The following is a 21,709-nucleotide window of genomic DNA, read 5'->3' as shown; positions in this document are numbered from 1 at the left end:
CAGGCGTCACATGACCTCAATAAATAAACTGTGTTGTTTGTGATTTAGCTGTACTGCCCTTTAACATACACACTCATGTGTAACGATTTGCATTTGCGGGAAATCAAACAAGGACTGTTTGATTAAAATGTCAACACGAGCAACGGCTAAGTGGACACCGTAATTAAAGCATAATTATTTTTATTTGCTACAGCTGTTCCCTGGTGCTGTGACAGCACTCTGTCGAAAGTGCAGACTTCCTAAGGTGTATTAACACGATTTTTAGTCAGTGAGCAAAGATGCTCAGTACAGGATATTTCAAGGGAGCTGCACACCCCATGCAGGGGGAACATTCTGGCACTGGGCCAACTCAGGATAGAAAAAAAAATCACACCAGTCTCACCTTTCCAGAATCTCAGTGAGGAGCAGCAGACCTTGTTTCTGCACTTCCAGGTTGGACAGCCGCAGAGCCTCCTTCAGACTGCACACCAGGGACTCAATACCTAACGCACACAAACACACACACTGGTTGCGTCAAAGAAATGCTTGACTTAACTTCACACATGGCCAGGCAGGCTGCCCCCCCCGTCTCCCACCACTCACACACAATCTAATCTTGCTTTGTGCCAAAGGAGTGCTTTCAGTACCCCACAAGGCTGCAGCAACTTCCTCCATTAAGATGAGTGACATGCTCATATAAATGTAATACATGCACAAAGCACGGACACAGACAGTGGTAGTGGCGCATCTTTCTAATTTAGTACGACAAAGAATCCACTGTGATGGACTCATACATAAACTGAGAAGAAGACCTTCAGAGCACCAGGAGTAGCTCCGCCCTGTGAGCTCGTAATTCAAGACTTTACTTCAAGTGATTTTCAAACAGTTTCTCCAGAGTGAAGCTAAAGTGCTGCAGGATTAAAGGGTGCCACAGTGGAACCACAAATACATCATCTACTGTACAAGCACACACACGCACATACATACACATACACACCAATGTAATGGGACCATATTCAGTTTTTTTTTTGCCAAAAATGTAATTACCACTACATTCTGTGGCCAGTTTGTCTGATAATTGTGTTACATTACAATAGCAGTGTCTGTCTAGTTGATATAACACAATATACACTAGCCCTTTGTTCCTCTAGTCTCCCTTGTAATGTAAATGTGATGCTTGGAGCAGATGCAAATGTCTAAAAACTGCAACGGAGAATGAGGCAGAGGCAAACTACTCCACCTCCTCTGTGGCAGGTTTAATTAACCTGCAGGATTTTCTCTTTGAGCTGCTACACGACTCGCCTTTTCATCAATTACCCATCAGCAGTTATTTTCAGACATGTTAACCGATATATACATACTGTATGTGAGACACAAAACTGATGTTCAATAGTGGAAAGGGTTAGGAGGAGATTCCCTGATTGTGGCTCATGGGTGTTTTCTGGCGTGTGCAAGCTTGCTCACCATACACAGAGTGACATTGGGAGAAGAAGAGTGGGTCTTGGCTGAGTAGCACCAAACTGCTATAGGCGGACCACAGCAGCACCTCACTATTAGTACTGGCCAGACAGTCAAATAGAAACTCTATAAGGGGAAAGAGAGAAGGGAAAAAAGGAGAACTTTTGTGAGGGAGAGAAAAAGAGAAGAGTGAATAACATTGCTACACTGCAACACTACATTGTAGCATCATCATCACCACTTCCACAATATGGTGCAATATTTTCATGCACCTGATAAAAAAAAAGAAATTATGTCAATACTCTCTTTCGAAAGCCAAAGCATATTCTGAAATTCTGGGGCGAGACAGAAATACAAGCAGAACCCCTACGACGTTGAAAAGAGGCAGTGCATAAAAACAGTGTAGAGGCAGACGTGAAGTGAGGGAAATAACAAAAAGTTTAGACAAGGAGAAGGAGAGAAAAGGGAGCACAGTAAGAAAGCAAAGGAAATTATTTGTACAGAGGAAATCAAAGAAGGCAGCTGCTTGAATAGCTAACTTATCCCGGCCCCTGTGTTTGTGTGTCTGTGCGTGCGTATCACCAGGTACGTCGGCCTTGATGAAGGGAGCGCTGTACTGACTCGGAGAATGAACCAAGACAGATGCAATACACTTAGCACTGGTCACCTGCAACGTCTCATCCCCACTCAGCAGCAGCTGGAAGACACGTTTTATGGGCTTTATTGGAATCCACCACCAGTCGGCTGCAGACACAAACAGCGTGCCAGGGCCTCTGCAGTGTTTATAGACTCTCTGAGGTACATAAAGCTTCTCCAACACTACCAGGTTGCTGGTGACAGTGTGGGATGATGTAATATTTTGCCAACTGTCAAGCTCTCATCTTCAGTACTGTTTATGCTCTCAGCTGCAAAGTTTGCAGTCTGAGGTCAGTGGAGGACAAAGGGAATTCATTGGTTCGTTCAAGCCTCCACTAAAATGTTAATATTATTGTTAGAAGTGATTAGTTATCATTACTGATTAGTTATGTCTGAATAAGTGAGGTCAATGTGATCTATATGAGAAATTACTAAGCTACTCCGAAGCTTAGTGAACACCTGTCATTGTGTTGGTTATGTCACTTAGCACCAATAGCAACAACTAAACAATTCAGGATGTGGAAAAATATGCCGTTTCCTAGTCATACAGTATTGTTTATACAGTACTGTCACTTTACACTGTGAATTAGACTGAAGTCTGCATGATTTTTTTTTCTTGTTTTGTATTAGTTTGCACTGTTGCTGTTTGTTATTTCTCTCTTTTTGTCTTTCAAGTTCTTTGTTGTTTTCCTCCAGGTATCCCTGATTCACAGTCACTTCATGTGGTGGGATGACTCCGAAAAAACAATACATTCATTGTGTTTTAGCAGATGATTAAGACACGGGGGATTCTTTAGGTCAGAGTTAGTTTCAACACACTACTGACTGATCTGCAAAAAAAACTACCAACGTCATAGCTGTGCTGTAATGTGAGTCATGACCGAGATAATCTAACTAGATGTAATCTACACATTGATTTCCCAGACATGAAGCACAAATATTTTTCCAGGGTAAACCCCCACTGAATCCTCATTCAAAGGCCCATTAATCCAGGATTAGAACTTCTTGTTATGATTATGTCCAGTGCCAGAATGCAAGTTTTGAGGGTGTGAGCAGGATGTTTGGACAGAGACCTGTTTCAGTATGAGAGGCAGATGGCGGTGGTCAGGGCGCTGTTGCTCTTGGTTTTGGCAGATGACCTGGCTGTCGTTCTGGTTCTCACTGCACATGGTCGGACTGTCAGGACTGTTCATCAGAACCGACACTGTCTCTCCCAGCTGCACCAACAGCAACAGCAGTCCTAATGAATGACAAAATACGCGTTCAACACAATAACACAAAGGTGATGGATACATATGCAAAAACGAAAATGGAGAAAGTTCTTTGTTTCTTGTTGTTTGGTTTTAAAGGTATAGTATTAGTCATGCTCTGATATAACTGTTTCTTTAGCATTAGTCTAAAGTGGTCCTTAGCTTTTCTCCTGTTCACTGTTGCACAACCAATAGACATGCACTGACTAAACCTTCTGTGGTGTGGAGATTCTTCACTATCTATGAGGAAAATACTAAAAATGCAGAATAGATCTTGCCAAAACATGGCTTGAATAAAAACTGAAATTCTGCTCTAATTATTTCCTAAACAGAGACTGTGAGACTGTTGAACTGCTCCACGCTGCCATACCTCTGAATTTACATGAAGCACTTGCTGATAAATCTAATAAATTTTTATTCACTTTTACTTATATAGGCTTTTTATCTTTTAGTATTTAGTATGTTAGTTATTATTCATCCATTTTCTTACTATAGAACTGAGACCTGAGTACTGCATCTCGTTCCTCATGTTTGATGTGTGATGTCATCAACAACACGGCCCAGTGTCACAGTACACACAGAGGAGTGCAGAGGCAGAGCCCTCCATTATGACTTTTCTTACTCATCCTAGTCACCTGGAGACACTTTTTGAATAATACAACAATGATGATGAGCTGCTTGACTCCTTCTTGTTGCTGTTCTCACCAGGGCTGGTGAGGGTAAGGCTGTCTAGATTACACAAACAACAAGAGCGACAGCTCAAACATCTCCACTGTGAAAACTGGAATAAAACCACCTCTCACTCTTCCAAATCCGCTGAGAATCTGACAACTTCAAATCTCTAAACTCACACACTGGAGAGATTATTATCCTCATCACCAACTCCTATAAGACATAAACACTCTTTCATCTCAGTACGACCTCCCTCCTTCCTCCAGTTAGCCTCAACCTACATCCTGCATCTTTACCGAGAACGATGATGATGGACGTCCCATTAAATGGCCTATTAGCTTTTTTTTAAATAAGCTATTAGCTTAAAGGAAGCAGCTCTATTTCATCATTAATAACCCCTACCAACTTTCAGACCCCTTGTGATGAGATAGCAGTTGGTTAATTCAGTTTGGTTATGGCATTAAAAAAATGACATAAAAAAACATAATTGCTCCCCGTGCTATAAAGTCTTTTACTCCTCTTTGAAGTCCACACCCTAATTGTCCTCATTCTACTTTGCTCCCAGGCAGTTGGTAGCGAGGTTATATGCTCCATAAATGACAACAAATTCATAATAGCCTTTTCCTCAGACCGTCACCAAAGTAGCTGTTGTGCTCAGCTCAAAATTGTATCCAATTTTAATAACTTCCTCCCCTTATCTCCACTCGCAAATTGTATTTCTCAAACTTGCCTTGCTCAACAACTTCAAACCTTTGGCTGATAGCGACTCAATCACACTTAGTCCATCCAGTATAATAAATCTAAATGAGGCCGATAATATATGCAATTTTTCATCCAGGCAGCTAATGATGGGCTCAGTGATATTTTTATACATTCATCTTGAGATGATATGTTTCTTCATAGTGGAACAGAGTCAAAAGTGAGTAAAACTCACTCTACACATGTGACCATGAAATCTTTTAGTTCAAAAAATGAATATTTTAATTTTCTTTTGCAGAGAAGAGCCTTTCTCCAGGCAGCTAAATTCAAAGGTATTACTCTACTGAAATGATTGAATGTGAGGAATAAAAAAGTTCTAAAAACCTTTTGAGGTTGGTGTCATCACTAATTCCTGTTTTGTCAACATGGTTTATCTTATTTCACGCAACCTTGTTTAGATGTTTGAATTTGTCTCTTGCATCAACTGTGCATGTTGAGATATAGGGCAGAATTTTTTTAATCAATAATTTTCATATAATTTTTTTTCCCAAGAAAAAGTAAATAAATGAATAAAACTGATTGATGTTTTTCTCACCAATGCAGTTGTTGATGAGCTGTGGGGAGGCTGCGTTGGCTAAGGTCTGCAGCAACAGGATACACACTCTGTCCCTGACGGCGATGGGCAAAGACTGGGCCACCGAGCCGCCACCTGTCCCGAACAGTTTGAGCCACACGTACAGCACCGACGCCTTCAGCACTTCATCTGGGTAGAGCAAAGCCGAGCACAGATGCTCCAACACGGGCGCTGGTGGACGGAGATGTGAAACAGAAGCGTACACACACACACACACAGAATTTACACAGAATAAAGGAGGAAGGGGAAACACCCACATCATGTACAGAAAGTGGGTCAGTGCAACCACAACAAATACATATCTTACATATTAATGGCGTTTAGCAAAAACAGCAAGTTTATTCATGTGGGTTATGATCAGGCCCTGATATGGATTTTTTGGGGCTGACGTCCACATTAGGTAATAAAAACTTCCGATAACCGATATGCAGATTAAACAATTAAATTTTTCAAAAAACAAAACAAAGAGTAAAACAAATAGCTCCCTTATAGATCTCTTATAGATAATAAATCCCTTATAGATCAAACACTTGTTACAAAGATATAAATTGAAGGCAGAACATTTTACTATTTTCAAATACTTTTATTGTCAGAAATTGTGTGGGGCAAACAGCAAATGAAATAAGCCTCTCTGGTGTCCTCTAAAAGTGCATTCACATTTTCTTTCTTCCATTATTCTGAACCATGAGGTTATTATGAATCAAACTTCCAGAAACTCCTTTTCATGCTCAAAGTTCAACGTTAAAAAACACAGTCAGGTGTTCAGAAATGGCCGTTTGTCCTGTTTGTCGCGCCTCCTTCCACGAGTTTTCACGAGTTGCCGCACGAGTTTACCCGAGTAAGGGAAACAAATTCGATTGGTCGTTATCGAGCGGGCAGGATATTCAATGCTTGGGGCGAGACCGAGCTCGGTGTGTGTGTGCTGGTCTCAGACGTTTGGTTGACGGATGACGGATCCAATATCAGTGGCTGATGAATCGTGAGAAACGTGACACATAATTTGTGTGCCTGCATTATCCAATGCGAAAAAAAACTACCCCACTTTCATCCCGGATTTACTCGAAAATAGAATTTTGAACAAAGTTTGGGCTACATTGTCTGATAGATGAGTTATTACACTAATGTTAAGACCCACCGTGGGCTCAAATTAGATTTTCTTTTCTGAACACCTTTAATGTGCTGAGTCATAAGGTTATCGTTATATGGCAGAGTTACATTAGTATCAATTGGAGCGGGGCAATGTTTTTTGCAAGGCAAAGCAAGGGAATTTTATTTGTATAGACCCTTTCAGAGAGTATAAACAAAGACAGGTGTGGCTCATTAGAAAACGCTCTGGTACACTAAATGGAATGGAGCCTTAATTAGTATCCTTGGTAACACCTGTCTTTGTTTATACTCTCTGAAAGGGTCTATAGGCCATTTTTACAAACTAGCTTTACATAGCATCATTACAACATCCTCTGCTCTTAGACCCTCACTGACTGAGGAAAAACTCCCAAGAAATCCCTCAACAGGGCAAAAATTGGAGAAGGAAGGATCCCTCACCCAGGATGGCCAGACGTTTTGCAGCGTAAAGGCTGGAGCAATAACATTAACTGTTGAGTTATTCATTTACATCAGGCCAGTAATGCATTTTACTGAGCACTGACATAATTTCTAAGTAAAACCAAGTCACAATGCCTGCACTTTATTAGTGAAAATGTAACCATTAACATTGGCATCTATTGGCCAGCTTTTGGCCGATTAAAAATTATTCTCTAATGGCTATAATTGGCCGATTAAATCGGCCAGCCGTTTAATCAGTCAGGCCCAGTTATGATACCATACCTTTGAAAGAAAGGCCTTCGTTGTATGAGCAAGTGATACAACACAGATACACAGACAACAACATGAGCTTTAAGATGGATGAGCAGAAAAACCACTGGGAACAAAGTGCAGCTGAGTTTCACCTTAATAAACTCTCTAGCTGTTGCAAACTATTGCAGAGCCAGCAGTGGAGCAAAAGTTGCCATGAGGATGAAAGGATCGAAGACTGGCTATTGGGGACAGAGCGCAGTAAATGGGCAGGCGAGGAAGAGAGAGAAGCGAAGATTTAAAAAATACATTGGGAGTAGGATTGTAGTCCTTTGTCTGAACACAGCAGACAGTAGCTAGAAACGACTATCTGACATAGAAGGCATGATTCAAATTGGCAAGAAGGGGAAAAAGAGAGAGAGAGAGAGAGAGAGAGAGACACACACAGAAACATTTGTGGAGAGTGAAACTTGTGGAGAGCAGAAAGGAAAGGTAAGAAGTTACGGGTAGTTGTAGAAAGGCTGAGTTAATACAGGAGGGAAAACCAGAGAGTGAAAGGCTGAGAGACAAATGCAGGGAGGGAGAGCCAGGCACACAGCCACAAAAACAAAGGGGAAGACAGACACACTTAGGGAGGAGATGGGTGACATACATGTTGTAGCAAAATATACATGTTACATTTTTTGACCAAACACTCTAGAAAAACATTCAATTTGTTTCATTACATATTTTTTGCCCTGTGACACCCCAACAGGCTGTCCTAATAGAATGTAGTTAAAGCAGAAGTAAGCGATCCGGTCGTTTTGGCTAACTTCTTGTCAGCGGATGGAGTTGGCAGTCCCCGCCCTCGTCCCTACGTCACCACATGCACGCGCATCCCTTGGCTGCACACACAGAGAGGACCGCCCCTTTATGCCGTTCTCTCTCCTCATTGGATAAAGGTTGTAGGATACAAGTCAAGTTTTCTCCTCGGCTTACTGCAGAGCAGAGTGACTGACAGTCCCGTGTTTCAGACCAAACACTCTATGTAAGTGATTGCCGTCGGAAGATATAACTATTTAAGACTTATATTAACACAAACATTCCGCTTACTTCTGCTTTAATATCAGAGTGAAAGAAAACCCACTCTTTAAACAGCCTTTGGGCCTTTGATATATTATAAATACCTACTATCCATTGAGACATGCACTAAAAGAGGGGACATTGGCCACTGAGATCCCTGACTTAATAAGGACAAATTTCAATGACTTGAGAAAAATTGGGAGTCGCTGTATAAAATGTGTTTCAGTGTTTCTTCATAAGTCTATCTGTAAGGAGAAGCCAGGGACCTCAGCGTTCAGAGACAGATTGTCAATTCATGAGTCCACCAACCGACTATGTTAAAAGTTTGACATTTTTTATATTTCTGCCAGTCACTCAAACTGCAGAAAGTACACTGTAGTCATAATATCTGCTTGTGTTCCTGTTGAGTTAAAGCTTTGAATAACGGCTGCAAGTGTTTTGGAGGAACATTATGGCGTCACCCTGAAGTTGCCCTTTGACATTTTCAGTTTAAAATGTCATCCCTTCATCATTTCATCCTGTTAGAAGGTTTTGTGTCATAATTGCCATTTCGATTGTGGCCAAAAATATGACTGTGTGACCTTTTGACAACCAAATCCCAATCAATTGATCCTTGAGTCCAAGTGAATGTTTGTAACAACAATGTAATGAAATTCCATCAAATGGTTCCTGGTAAACTGTGTTCACATCAACGCAAGGTCACTGTGACCTTGACCTTTCACCTCTGACCAAAATGTAATCAGGGTTAGGGCAGGGTGAGCCCTGGTTAATGCTTGTACCAAATTTTGTGTTTATGAAGCCAAAAGGTTGTTCAAAGGTCAAATGTAAAGGTAACTATGACGACTTTCACCTTTGACCTCTCCAAAACCTAATCAGTTCATCCTTGAGAACAATTTCCAGAAAGCATTACCGAAACGTTTTGTTGACAAATATGGGATGGAAGGACAACCTATAAGCCTAATACCTCTGGCTCCAGTGTGGAGGCGTAAGAATAATCAAGAAAATGATACAGGGAAAAAAGCAGTGGCCAAACAATGTGTGTCTGGAAGAACAATAGTAGGACACAGAGCCGACTTTGTGCTGATTTTCATACAAAGTACATCTACTGCTGTGAGCAAATAACAGCTCTCTGCACAAAGCCACAACTATAAAATACAGGTCAGACCAAATGACTGACCAACAGCAGTGGAAAAATTGAAAGAACAGGCGCCGGTGAATGCAGTTTTATACGAGGACATACATACTCATTCAGTATGGGAAAAACTAATTAATAATCAGGCTCTATTAATTAAGTATCATAACCTGTGTAAGATAACCAAGAGCCAATTATAATAATCATTCTACTGCAAAATGTCATCAAATTATTGGACTGAACAAGTATTAAAGAATGACATTTTATAGAGGATGAGCCACAGACAGAGACAGGTGGCTAGTGAAGACAGAGAAACAACTAAGAAAAACTATAAACGTGTGACTTTGAACAAAAGAATAAACAATGTTATAGTGCAGGTCAGCGCCGGAGCTGGAAGGAGACAGAGGAACAGAGGCTGAGCGGGTGTAAAGAGAGAGAGAGAGAGAGACATGACAGAGGAGGAAAGCAAAGCCCAAGCCCAGCTGCTCTGTGAAGCAGATCAAAACCCATGTGCGGCAGGAGAGGCTCCCAGACATGTTTGATTAAACCAAAATATATGAGGCGGCCAAGATGAGAGCCAGGCATGAAGAGAGGGGGAGAGAGCAAAGAGGGGAGAGGGGGAGAAGGAAGATAAGACCTCCGTAGACACAGAGGATGGAAATGGAGGGAACAAAATGTGAGAGTGCTAACAGGATGGGTGGGAAAATAAAAGCTTTACTGCTGTTCAACACCACACGTTATACTGCAAACAAACAGAAACAGACACACACAGAACTGAAATAAAAAGATCAAACAATTTTCTTTTTTTTCCCCTTTCTTTGACAGAGAAAACAAAAGGTTCATTTCCGTTTGCCTTGTTTACTGCTTTGCCGCTCGACTGTGAAGCTGGAAGCTGTGCACTCTCTGTCCGTCTAGTGATCTGCTTTCTATAGTGTCTATTGTTTTTTTTTCACTTGCCGCTTTTACCCTGCTAAACAAAACCCTTCTGTCTCCTCTCTGGCTTTTTACACTTCCATTGTTTCCCATATATAAAATGTATTTACTTTGTCCATGTAAATAACCAGCCCCGCACCCTAACACCAAAAACAATTCTCGGTATTTTTCTCTTTCATTTAAATGTCTGCGTTAAAATGCGGTTGAAGGAGCAGACTGAGCTGTCAAGATGGAGTTTTAATGTGGAGTCTTATCTCAGAAATGATGTCCTTAATCACTTAACTTTGTCACTTGACTTGTCTTCCACTTATCTATGTCTGCCTTCCTCTTTCCTTATCTCATTAATGCTTCATCTTCCCTCTCTGCTCCCTCACTTTTCATCTGTATCCACTCCTCAGCTAGGACCTGAGGGAGTAAGACACCAGCAAGCAGAAGTAAGAGAGGGATAGGGGAATAGAGAAAGAGAGAGAGAGAGAGGAATGAAAAACAAATTCAGGCAGAGAAAAGCTATGTGGTGAGAAAAGCAGAGGGGTTAATCAGTGAGATAGGCAGGCAGGCAGCCAGGCACAGTGAGAGAGAGAGAGTGAAATGGGTTGGGTGCTCTGGGCTCATGTTGTCATTGCTGCGCTGTTGTCGTTAGTCCAAACAGCCCCACGGAGACATGCTGAGTGACAGGCCACAGACAGGCACACACAGTCAATAGTGGCAGCCTGCATCTTGCATCAGCATCACAACACCCCGCCGCTACCTGCAGCTGCTCAGGGGAGCTTGTAAAGCTCATGAAAATACATGGGAGGTGGACACACGGAGCACAGTTAAATGACAACGACGCCTGCTCATTTGGCTGAAGACTAACATTCACAGCCACCTATGGAGACGAGCGCTCAGGCGTGACAAAAAACACACAGCGGTGCACACTATGCTGATTCGCGCAGCCCATTAAACAGGGTGGTAGGGGGTTCGCTGAGCAGGCTGACATCATACAGGTGGTTGTAGGAGAGATTAAATCAGCATAGTTGTGTCGTGCGTAGGTGTGTTATCGTTCCGCATCACTACAAGGGATGAACATGTGTTTGTAACTTTTGTAACTTTTTTTTTTCCCGTCGCGAGCTGACGTAGGACAGGCTGGGCATATGGAAAGTGTGGACACAGAGCAGTTTTCACAGTCCAGCTGGAGAGTAAATGAAAAGGTCATTCGGCTAGAGAAATTGAAATGAGAAAGTCCGGGGGAAAAGAATATGTAAAATACAGTTTTGTGACATTTTTGTCACCTAAGAGACAGAGGGAGTGCAAAAGGATACAGCAAGAGGCAGTGAACACAGCACAGACGTTTCTGTGCTATTAGGATAATAATATAATAATAATAATTAGAAAGGTCAAAATAGACTGTTGAGGTTTAATGTTTTTAACATTCTTAGATCTCAGCATCTGAGGTGAAAGGTTTCTGTTCTCCCTCAAATGTATGAGGTCAGGGTTTGCTTTAGAGTATTCTTTGATCAGCCCACACTTCTTTGCTTAAGGACACTTCAGGAAAGTAAGTGAGGCTAAACCTGAGTGCACAGTTTGAGAACACTAAATACATCATCACTGGATCCACTACTGAGAAAGTTAACACGGCAATGATATGAATATCAGACAACATTCGAGAGGACAACAGCTGTTTATCACCTCCGCTCTAACAGCAATGTTGACACCAATGTGGACTCTTATATTTCAAAACAGTTATTGACATGGAAGTGTTAGTAATGACCACAAAAAATTAATTTCACATAGGGCTGCCACATTCATCAAATTTTAGTTGACGGTTATTGTGATTAACGATTGAACTGTCTTTTTCAGATCATTCAGATCATCATCAACATAGTTTAATAATACACCTGGCATACACTTCATGAAGAACAAGAGCCATTTATTGGCTTTAAACATTGGAATATGCAAATAAAAACATTGCATTCCTGTTTGACTTTAGGCTTTGCAACCCATGATGCAAATGTAAACAGATGCTCATCGAAAAGCTGTCGTCGAATATTAGAAATGAAGCTCCTCGAGATCAACAGTTTGTGGCGCTCCACTCATGTGTCATTGAAGCATAGCCAAGAAGATGGTGCAATGTGATGATATCATCAAAAAAGAACCAGTCAAGCCTCAGACGGTGGAAAAGGACGAAGAAATAGTGATAGAAATATGACATTTCTGTTAATTTCATCCAGCTGTTTTTATACAGACGAATGGAAACGATTTTAACGGTTATGTGAAATACTTGCGGTCAGCTCAAATGATTGTAATCAGGCAATTATGTAATCAATGTGACAGCTGACAGGCCTAATTTCACATGAAAATACACTATTGTTTTGCTTCACACGCCAGCGCCTGCGTAACTATGATTATGTGTCTGTTGCATCAGCTCACCATACTGGGTCACCAGGCTAAGGGCCACGTTGGGGACTGCTTCCACCAGGGTCCCCAAGAGGTTGAACACGGGCAGGAGAGCTTTCACACTGAGCTGGTCACTCACCTGGACAGGGGACGCACAAAGTAAAAATCACTAACAAAAGACTTACACCTATGTGAAGGAAGGAGGAAGGAAGATTAACATTCACAGTGTAAAGCTTCACAGCATAGAAAAGTGTTGTACAGGACACAAGATCAACGAGGCGTCAGGTACTCACAGAGTCAGTCAGGGACATTGTGCATAGAAATGGGCAAGTAATGCAAAGGTAGATGTAAATTACGGTAGATGGATGGCAAAAATAAACCAAAACTGTACAAGGTAACACGCCTGGTAATGATATTTTCTTGTCAAGGATACAATAAAAATCATCACTTCAAGACAGTTTTAGCACTACAAAACAAATTTAGCCTCCACAATGATGCTATGTTAACAATAGATCCAGCCACTGCTACAACACTACATTATACACAGAGCCACTAACACTTTAATCTGAGACACACCTTAGACACACATTAGTAAGTTTTGTTTTCAGGACTCTTTTACCATCACTCAGCCAGATCACAGTAAAAAGGTTCTTCGAATGCATTTACTTTAAACATAAAGTCCTCATCAGGCTCTATTCTAGTAACACAAATGAGACATGTCTGCACCTCTACCTGGAGGCACACCTCTCTGTCACCATCAGTATATACACAGCTTTACTATTTTCCACCCGCAGTAAAGGCTACTGAATGAAGCTTTTCCACTACTACCTCCCCCAGAGGTGACACAACAGGAGCAGGTGGGGGGGTGAGCACACTGTCTGTTAACTAAACAGCCCTCGGAGGGTAGGGTTGCTTGTGTGTTGAAAGTTTTACGAGGTTCGTGTCGTGTTCCTGTGCCTGCTTGTGTAGATTAACGATGTGTTTCTCCATATGCCCATAAATGTGTTTGTCTCACCTGTTTGTGCACCTCATCCAAAACAAAGCGATAGGACACCTCGCTCTGGAGCTCTAACAGCAGGTGGACCAGCACTGGCGCACATAAACACACACATATGAATGCAGGTACGTACACAGATACATACACGCACACAACAAATAAAAAAACTGTTATGCATTCCTTAAATAAACATGATGGTTGGGTCCAGTTCTCTAGGAAAATGTGAGAAAAACTAAATATCAGCTCAAGTTCATAAATTTCAAATTTATGAGTAAGTTGTCCGTTTAAATTCTTTATGTTATCTTCAGATTTTGTTTACCCAATGTTTATCTTGTCATTATATGCTGCCAACAGTCCATAATGTTTATTAACATCACATCTGTAGATCCAGGTATACCCACAGCTCTCATTTACATGGCTGCTCAGCTGCTGCTATAAAAATCCTTGCCTGTCTTCCTCCACAAACACGTACCTATATGATGACTGCATCATTTGTGTGTTACAAATAAGTTTCAGAATGTGTTATTCACACATTATTCGTACAGAGAGCACAGGCAGTGTCACATTTAAAGCACTCCACTAACTATTATAGCAAAGAGGTCCCTAGGGCATTGTAAGACAGCTACCATAAAATTATTCTGTCATTTGCACTTACCAAAACATTTCTGCATTTTGAAAGACTGAGCTGCAGTGAGACAAATCTGCCTGTGCACTAAAAAACTGCTAGTTTGCTAAGAAGCAAACATGAAGCCAGGATACAGACAAATCAGTTATATATAGCTGCCTAGAGAGAAATAGGTATAGTTATACAAAGTGCAGCAGAGAAAGAATATCAACATGGGGGAACAAGGCCAAAGCCGCTGAAAATGTTAGATTTAGACACTGGAACTGTGGGGTGAATGTAAGATAACCTTTGTTACTGACAGTGACCATTATAACAGTCATAAAGAGAGTTTGTGTGTAAGTCTCTGAGAAGAAGAATGACTCATAACCTCTGTGTGTGCACTTTCACACTGTCTGAGAGGTAGTGCATGGACAGTTGGACACACATGTGTGCACACACACACACACACACACACACACACACACACACACACACACACACACACACACACACACACACACACACACACACACACACACACACACACACACACACACACACACACACACACACACACACACACACACACACACACACCAAGACACCACAAAGAGGCATCTCTTCACCTTGATGAACCTTTTCCAGAGTGGCTGGCTCCTCCACAGTGTGAAGCATCCCTAGGGACAGAACAGTAATGACAGGCTAGATTTAAAAAAGAAAAAGGAAAAAAAATGTGACTCCACAAACCCACTGAAACACACAGAGGTCTCATGCAGGTGTAACAAGACAAAGGAGGCTAGAAAGTGATACTGATACAAGGGGAAAAAGGACAAAGTAGGTGCAGAAGTATTGCAGCTTTACAAGGCACAAACTACAAGGTACAAAAACACTGAGTGGAGATCAGTGTTTTGGAGTTTTGTCTTCTGATGACATTTTCTTTTTACAGGGAACCCGTGTGAGAGAACAAATGTTGCATCATCTGTAGGTTGGATTAGTTTAACTGGATTTTTCACAATATGTAGCAGTAACAAAAGCCATAAAATTAAACAAGTGTGTAAAAAATTGTACCAGCTCTATGGCTGCATCTGTAAATACTACTCCACAGGCTTATTAGGCTTGTACGGGCATATTTTATGTTAGATTATGTTCTCCTGGGCAAATGGTATAGCTGAGTTCAGCAGACCACTTGCACTGCAATGATTCATTTTATGTCTTGTCATATTGCTCAGAGCTTTTACAGACAGTTCACCATATATTCTGTAATTGCACTAATTTGATAAGAGCTAAAATTGTATAGGCCTAATACATATGCTGCAATAACCTAGGAAACTGTATCCAGCACTAGAATCAGTAATATCCTCTGATGATGCAATACCATAAAAATACACCATGGGATAATCATAGCCCTAGTCGAGAGGAACTCACCACCGCTATTTAACACACACACACACACACACACACACACAAACACACACACACACACACACACACACAATACTGATGACTTTATATCCCGTTCATGTACATGGATGCATGGTGCTCAGTTCATTCCATTTGAAGATTCATAGCAATCATCCTGCTTTGTTTTCTGATGTGTAAACTGTTCAGATCTTTTTGATAGAGAATTTGTCTGACTCTGCAATGAACATAAAAGTGCATATTTAACAACCAGAAAACCTACAGTGAGGTTTAAAGATTATTTCCTTCAATTAAGTTCTTTGACTGAATCAATTTTTTTTTTTGCAAATAGCTTATATTTTCCAACAAAAAAGAAAGAGTATTGACCATGAAATGTTTTTTGATAGAAAGAAAACATCTGAAAGAAACAAAGCTGTCATTGTGACTTCAAGATTGTATTTTTACATAATTTAACTGCAATGAGATGGCTATTGCTATGTTTTAATAAAACAGTATTCTGTTAATTCTGTATTTTGTATCGTACTATTCATACAATCTAATAAAATCTAAAGACTCAGTTGTTGAGTCTGACCTTGCAGTAAAGCAGTAATGTGACTGAGGCACTAGCACAACTGTGAAATGAGTGACCATGTGGAGATTAGTCACAAGGAGACTGAAAGTCATTCAGCGCCAACTCAAACTAGTGATGTGTCTAAAACAAGGAGTATGCACTGCTCAGAAACACTGTAGATTCCTCCTGTTGATTAATAAATAAGTGACCCTCCAAACAGTTTAGTTTGTGCAGGTGTATTTCCCCTCACATCCTAATGTGACACTGTATTGTATGTGACACTGCTTCTCACCCAGTAGTGAAGATAGGAAACGCACAGAGACTCTGTTGTCCTGTTGTAGCAGCTCTCTCAAGGCCCCTGGAGAACGCTTGAGCACCCCACTGATACCAGACAGGGCAAAAGACTTCCTCACTGACTGCACAACAAACAGAGAGGGAGAGACAAGATTAAATAAAGCCTGTATATCAAGGGACATAAATAGGATAAAGTATTTTCCATAAATATTTTGTAAAATCCTGACAAGTGCCAACAGTGGAACAGTTAACTCTGGTGGTGGGAGGAAAGCTTCACATTTAAATAAGATGAACATATTATTATATTGTCATTATAAAGGCCTCACCGCCACATCTTCACTCTCAATCATTTCAATGACGCAGGCCACACAGACCAGCAGCCCGCCGCCCTCTGCGGGCCCCAGGCGGCCGCTCCACTTCGGGTCATGTCTGAAGTGGAGCTTGTCATTAACAATGTCACACACACTCATCAAGTCCATCCGTTCACCTGTTGGAGAAAAAAATGGCAGCTCAGGTGCGTAAACAGCGAGCTAGTTCGTGTGAGCAGGCTAGCTAACGTTACTGGCTAGCTGCTAGCTACTTGTTCGTCCGACTCGTCGGAGAAAAAAAACAGTTTCTGTTCGGCTCACTTACGTAAAAATGAACGAATAAATTAATAATAAGTTAAATATCAATTAACCTACAGCATACTGTAAAATGCAGTTATTCACTTCAGTAGACTAACCTTTAAGCTTATAAATTGTGTAGCAGTTTCAAGTTTGTACCACATGAGATCATGCTAATTTCAGACGGCACCTTTCAATCAAAACTTTATTTAACAATCTACCCTAAACATGACGCACAACGGCACAAGAGTGTCATCAGAGAATTTCTAATATTGGCAACGGATAAAGTAGTGCTAAGATCATGCTAAAAATGTATTAGAAATGTGGCTGGGGAAAAAACTACTATTACTCCCATATTACTGTATTTAGTTTGCTTTTGTTTGTTGTACCCAGAATAAGTAAAATTAACAACATATTTTAGGTAGATTTTAATTATCATATCTTTCCTTTATCATTTATCATATAGCCTACTATGTTTATCATGTTGCTCTCTTGCCATTCATGAGAAATGAATATTGTGAGGATGTCCTTGATATTTCTGTAGGATCTCAAATAGAGACAGTGATTGGCAGTGACTGAAGAATTGGCTTCTACTAAAACTAATACTGTAATTGGCATACCATCACATTTATGATAATTGCATATTTCTTTTTACTTCAATTGCCTGAAAATATTTTTTTCCTCAGTTAGTTAGTGTCCTCAAAAGTTCAAGGGCAGGCTGATATCTTCTATTTCAGTAAAAATGTATAGGCTACATTATTATCTTCGAAATGATGTATCAACATCAATCTATCCTCTAATGAATGTTTGTTGAATGATACGCTGTGAAGGCCACAATTTGGTTATCACCATGACAACAAAAGCCTCTCAGCAACTGAGAAACTATCTGACGATACGAGTGTGGGGGCGAGTATCAGCCACTACCAACATGTCAATTTATAATCTCTCTGTACTTCTCCTTAAACACAGTTCACTGCACATCAAAGTAGTGCACGACATGAAATGTAGCCAGCTTAGCTCTGCCTCAAAGTGAGTGTGTTTCTGTGTGCCAGCGTGCACGGGTGTAAGTGTGTGCTGTGGGCTGATCTCTCATAGTTTCTGAGTGTGTAGTGCACGTTGCCTTTGACAAGAGCGCTGTGCTCCAGAAAACTTACTGAAGGCAAAGTGTTCAGTGTTAGAAAGGACTGTGTGTCTGTGTGTGCAGGAAGTGGTCAAAGCCTTGTTTGGCTGACAGAGAAGCGTATCAGACCTCGGTGGAAAACATTTGTTTATGAGTCCCCATTTGTGCTTGGACGGCAGCTAAATCCATCAGTGTGTGCACTTTTATTGGCCCCTGTGAGTGAGGAAGTGACAGTAGAAAGAGACAGAGAGCCCTCCTCACTGCTCAGGTAGGAGCCGGTGCGTATCCCTCAACTTTATTTGACAACAATTGCACATAGATAACACTTCAGGGCCCAGTTTAGCACAGTAACAAATGGATTCAGCTCCTGTTCAGATGAAAGTGTAGACTTAACAGGCAAAGATCTTTTGCATCAGTGTTTGCCCTCTGCTTTTCTGTCATTTGGCTTTATTATTTATCTTGAACCACTTCCTATTCCTTCAAAACACACACATACATACACACTAAGATTACTGTGAAGAATCTCACATTGACAGTTTAATTAATATTTTTTGCTGATTTTACTCCACCGTGTATACAGTACCAATCACCGGTGGGTGTTGAGCTGCCCTAAATATAGCTCTATACCTGTTTCCATTCACCTCAGCCCACACTCTGTCACATCAATCTGCACATTTTATTGTACCATAGGCTATTGTTTCCATGGAGGAGGAAGTTAAAGGGCACATGGCAGCAACAAGTTTTTTTTTGGAAATGTAATGACTGCATTATGCAAAAACACCTGACTGCAGTGGAGACTGTGTAAAAACATCAAGCTGCTACACTCACACTCAGAAACAATGTGCACATTGTTGGACAGATAACAACTGTTATTAAATCATACTTTACACAAAACATATCATGTCAAATGACTGGCAGCTGGTACCTGACAAGACTGTAAAAAAAAAAAAAAAAAAAAAAAGTTTTGGATGTGGGGAAAGATGACACAAAGTTAAGAGGTGGGTGGAGCAAGTTACACGCGTCTGTGTGTGCGTGTGTGTGTGTGACTGTGTGTGTGCAGGAGAAGCATCGACGGTGTGTCTCGGCTGCAGCCCTCAGGTGCCTCACCGTCAGAGGTGAAAGCTCCTGGAGCCGCTACGATGGATTTAATCAGCTGATTAAAGCCGCAGGCGGACGGTGAATAAATCCAACATGCTGAAGCAGCGGAGTAAAGTGAAGTCGGGATAAAGCCCGGTAAAAGTGAAAGTATCGACCGACGGTAAGACGTTGAAAACTTTTAACTCACTGCTACTTAACGCTCCCTCTAGGTGTGTGTGTTTCCTTTGTTTATTGTATTTTCTACTTCATCAACTGTTGTATTTTCATACTATGAAACAATATCTTTTCATGTGGCGTTACTTTACATTGGCTATTCGGTGACTTCAAAACCATAGTCTGACCCCAGTGTTAGATTAGAGTCCAATCCTTAGAATTAGCACAATAATACAACCGTTCAAAGGGGTGTAAAGAAATAAAAGTGATTTGATATACATGTAGCTTGTTATGAACTTTGGAGATGAGTTGTAGTTAGTCATAGTCTGACACATTCCCTGCAGCTGTTTTTTTTTTTTTTTTTAATCTAGAAAGTATCATAATCTGCCTCTTATCTTGATTTATCTTGATTTTTAATGGAGCCTGAATCAATTTTGTGCCTTTTAATAATCTTAAAGACACATTGTTGTAATGGAAAGAAAGCAATGTGGTGGAAGTTGAAGGCTATACCTCCTGGGGTATATATCTTGCAGTACTTCCTGAGGCATCACAAATATTACTCATCTCATCAGACGTATCCCATGCACAGCTGAACTATGACAAAATAGAAAGTGTATTTGTGCATGCAGTGCGCTCAGCATGAGGTGCATGTGATAAAATAAAAACCTCACCACAGATACTGACATGCAGCAGCAACCACAGCGAATCAAGATAGCATGTCTTTTAATGGGTCAGCGTTGACACTATACTATACCCTGCTCATACAACTGTTATTCTCTCATCTGCTATGTTAGCACACTTTGCACACACTAGTTTCTTCTCCTCCCAGGTGTTTTGCCTTGTCGTATCTTTGTGTTGCCTCAAAAAAAGGCCAAACACTGAAGCTAATCCCTCTCAACTGTCTCATCAGCACTTTCCACAAATGGTGTAAGACAAAATAAACAAACTGGGAAACTGTACCAATAACAATGGCCACTATTGCCCCTATGGCCCTGCAATCCCGCTCAGTGAGTCACACTGGGAGGCAGCATGCACACTGGTAATGTGTCATTGTGAGCTGTGGTGTCACTGGGGCCAGAGCCCTTATATTCAGTCTCCTCCTCAGCCTGCACCAGCCGGGGGAGTATTCAGTTTCACACGAGGACAGAGCACCACTCAGCCACACAGCAGGACAAGACTTGATAGAGATGAAATTCAAAAAAAAAAGAAGAAAAAAGAAAGAAAAGAAAACTCTGAAATTTGAGGCTTTCCTTTAGAGAGGAAAGTGGCGACCAGAGAAAAAAAAACGACAGAGATGATCGAGTTTGAGTATCCCTCTTCTTACAAAGATGCTCTTCAGATGTGAATGCTCGGGGCGTGACGTAAAGCGAGGCGACGCGAAAATAACTCCAAACTGTAGGACTGTGAGAAGCAATGCGGAGGAGAGAGGGAATGAAAAGAAAGATGGAAACAAATGAAAGAGAAGACTTGCTGACTGAAGAGGAGGAGGGGGTGAAACTATGATGGGCTGTGTAGCCCCAAGTGTTGGAAAAAAAAAAATTCTAAAAGATGTTCAGGCACAAAAAGTGACTGATTCTGGCGATGAAAACGCAATAGAACTGATAAAAAGAACCGTCATTACTGTGGTGGTGAAGATGGATTTTCATTTTCATGCTGATAAAATGAGAATATTCATATTTATTATAAGGAAATAATTATGACTTGTCTACATGAGATTGCTCTTCTATAGTTAATTAGATTGATGGGTCAGTTGCTTTGTGCACTGAGAGGCTCCATTCACAGAGAATAAAAACCCTGCGCCGCATTAGAGCCAGTGAAAGAGGAACAAAAAGGGAGAGTAGTAAAAGGCACAAAAATAAATGCTTCAAGCCATTTTTCATCTACAGTGTACCAAGGATTGTAACTTTTATCCATTTATCCACCCACACAACAGCACTACTCAGCTCAGCCTATACTCACCCTTCAAGTTGACATAAAATTGCTTTTACTGTAGAATAATTTGTGTGAGCCTGACTGTATATTGTTTTTTTTCTCTCCCTTTTGCCTCTCTCCTCATTTCCTGTTATATACTCCTCCAGGTTTCTAATGACTTTCACCTTTCCTCACACTCTCCCTAAGTTCTCGTTTCTCAGTTTGAAATGTCACTTTCCTCTTGCATCTTTCTTTCCATGAACTAAGCAGCCCTTTATCCTTCTCAGCTTTTCTTCATCTCTCTCCTCTCCTCTCCTTTTCTTTCTTTCTTCT

At 41.0% G+C, this 21,709-nt stretch overlaps 1 protein-coding gene across 1 annotated transcript in view; it reads right to left on the bottom strand.

Moving 5' to 3' along the window:
• The window catches only part of mei1 (meiotic double-stranded break formation protein 1), a gene marked incomplete at both ends in the record, with an annotated part of 62,170 nt that extends 45,211 nt beyond the window's left edge, over positions 1 to 16,959 (bottom strand). Inside the window, 10 exons of the mRNA XM_083977723.1 lie at positions 383 to 482; positions 1,444 to 1,563; positions 2,020 to 2,134; positions 3,147 to 3,313; positions 5,290 to 5,499; positions 12,659 to 12,764; positions 13,641 to 13,714; positions 14,853 to 14,903; positions 16,488 to 16,611; positions 16,816 to 16,959. Coding sequence (XP_083833849.1) covers positions 383 to 482; positions 1,444 to 1,563; positions 2,020 to 2,134; positions 3,147 to 3,313; positions 5,290 to 5,499; positions 12,659 to 12,764; positions 13,641 to 13,714; positions 14,853 to 14,903; positions 16,488 to 16,611; positions 16,816 to 16,959 — 1,211 coding nt within the window. The remainder of the gene's footprint in view (positions 1 to 382; positions 483 to 1,443; positions 1,564 to 2,019; positions 2,135 to 3,146; positions 3,314 to 5,289; positions 5,500 to 12,658; positions 12,765 to 13,640; positions 13,715 to 14,852; positions 14,904 to 16,487; positions 16,612 to 16,815) is intronic.
• Between the last annotated feature and the right edge of the window lie 4,750 nt (positions 16,960 to 21,709).

The sequence above is a fragment of the Trachurus trachurus genome (genome assembly GCF_905171665.1).
Source record: "Trachurus trachurus genome assembly, chromosome: 8".
In the NCBI taxonomy this organism is placed as follows: domain Eukaryota; kingdom Metazoa; phylum Chordata; class Actinopteri; order Carangiformes; family Carangidae; genus Trachurus; species Trachurus trachurus.
The sequence above is the reverse complement of the archived record's forward strand: the minus strand, read 5'-3'. Positions and strand labels throughout refer to the sequence as shown.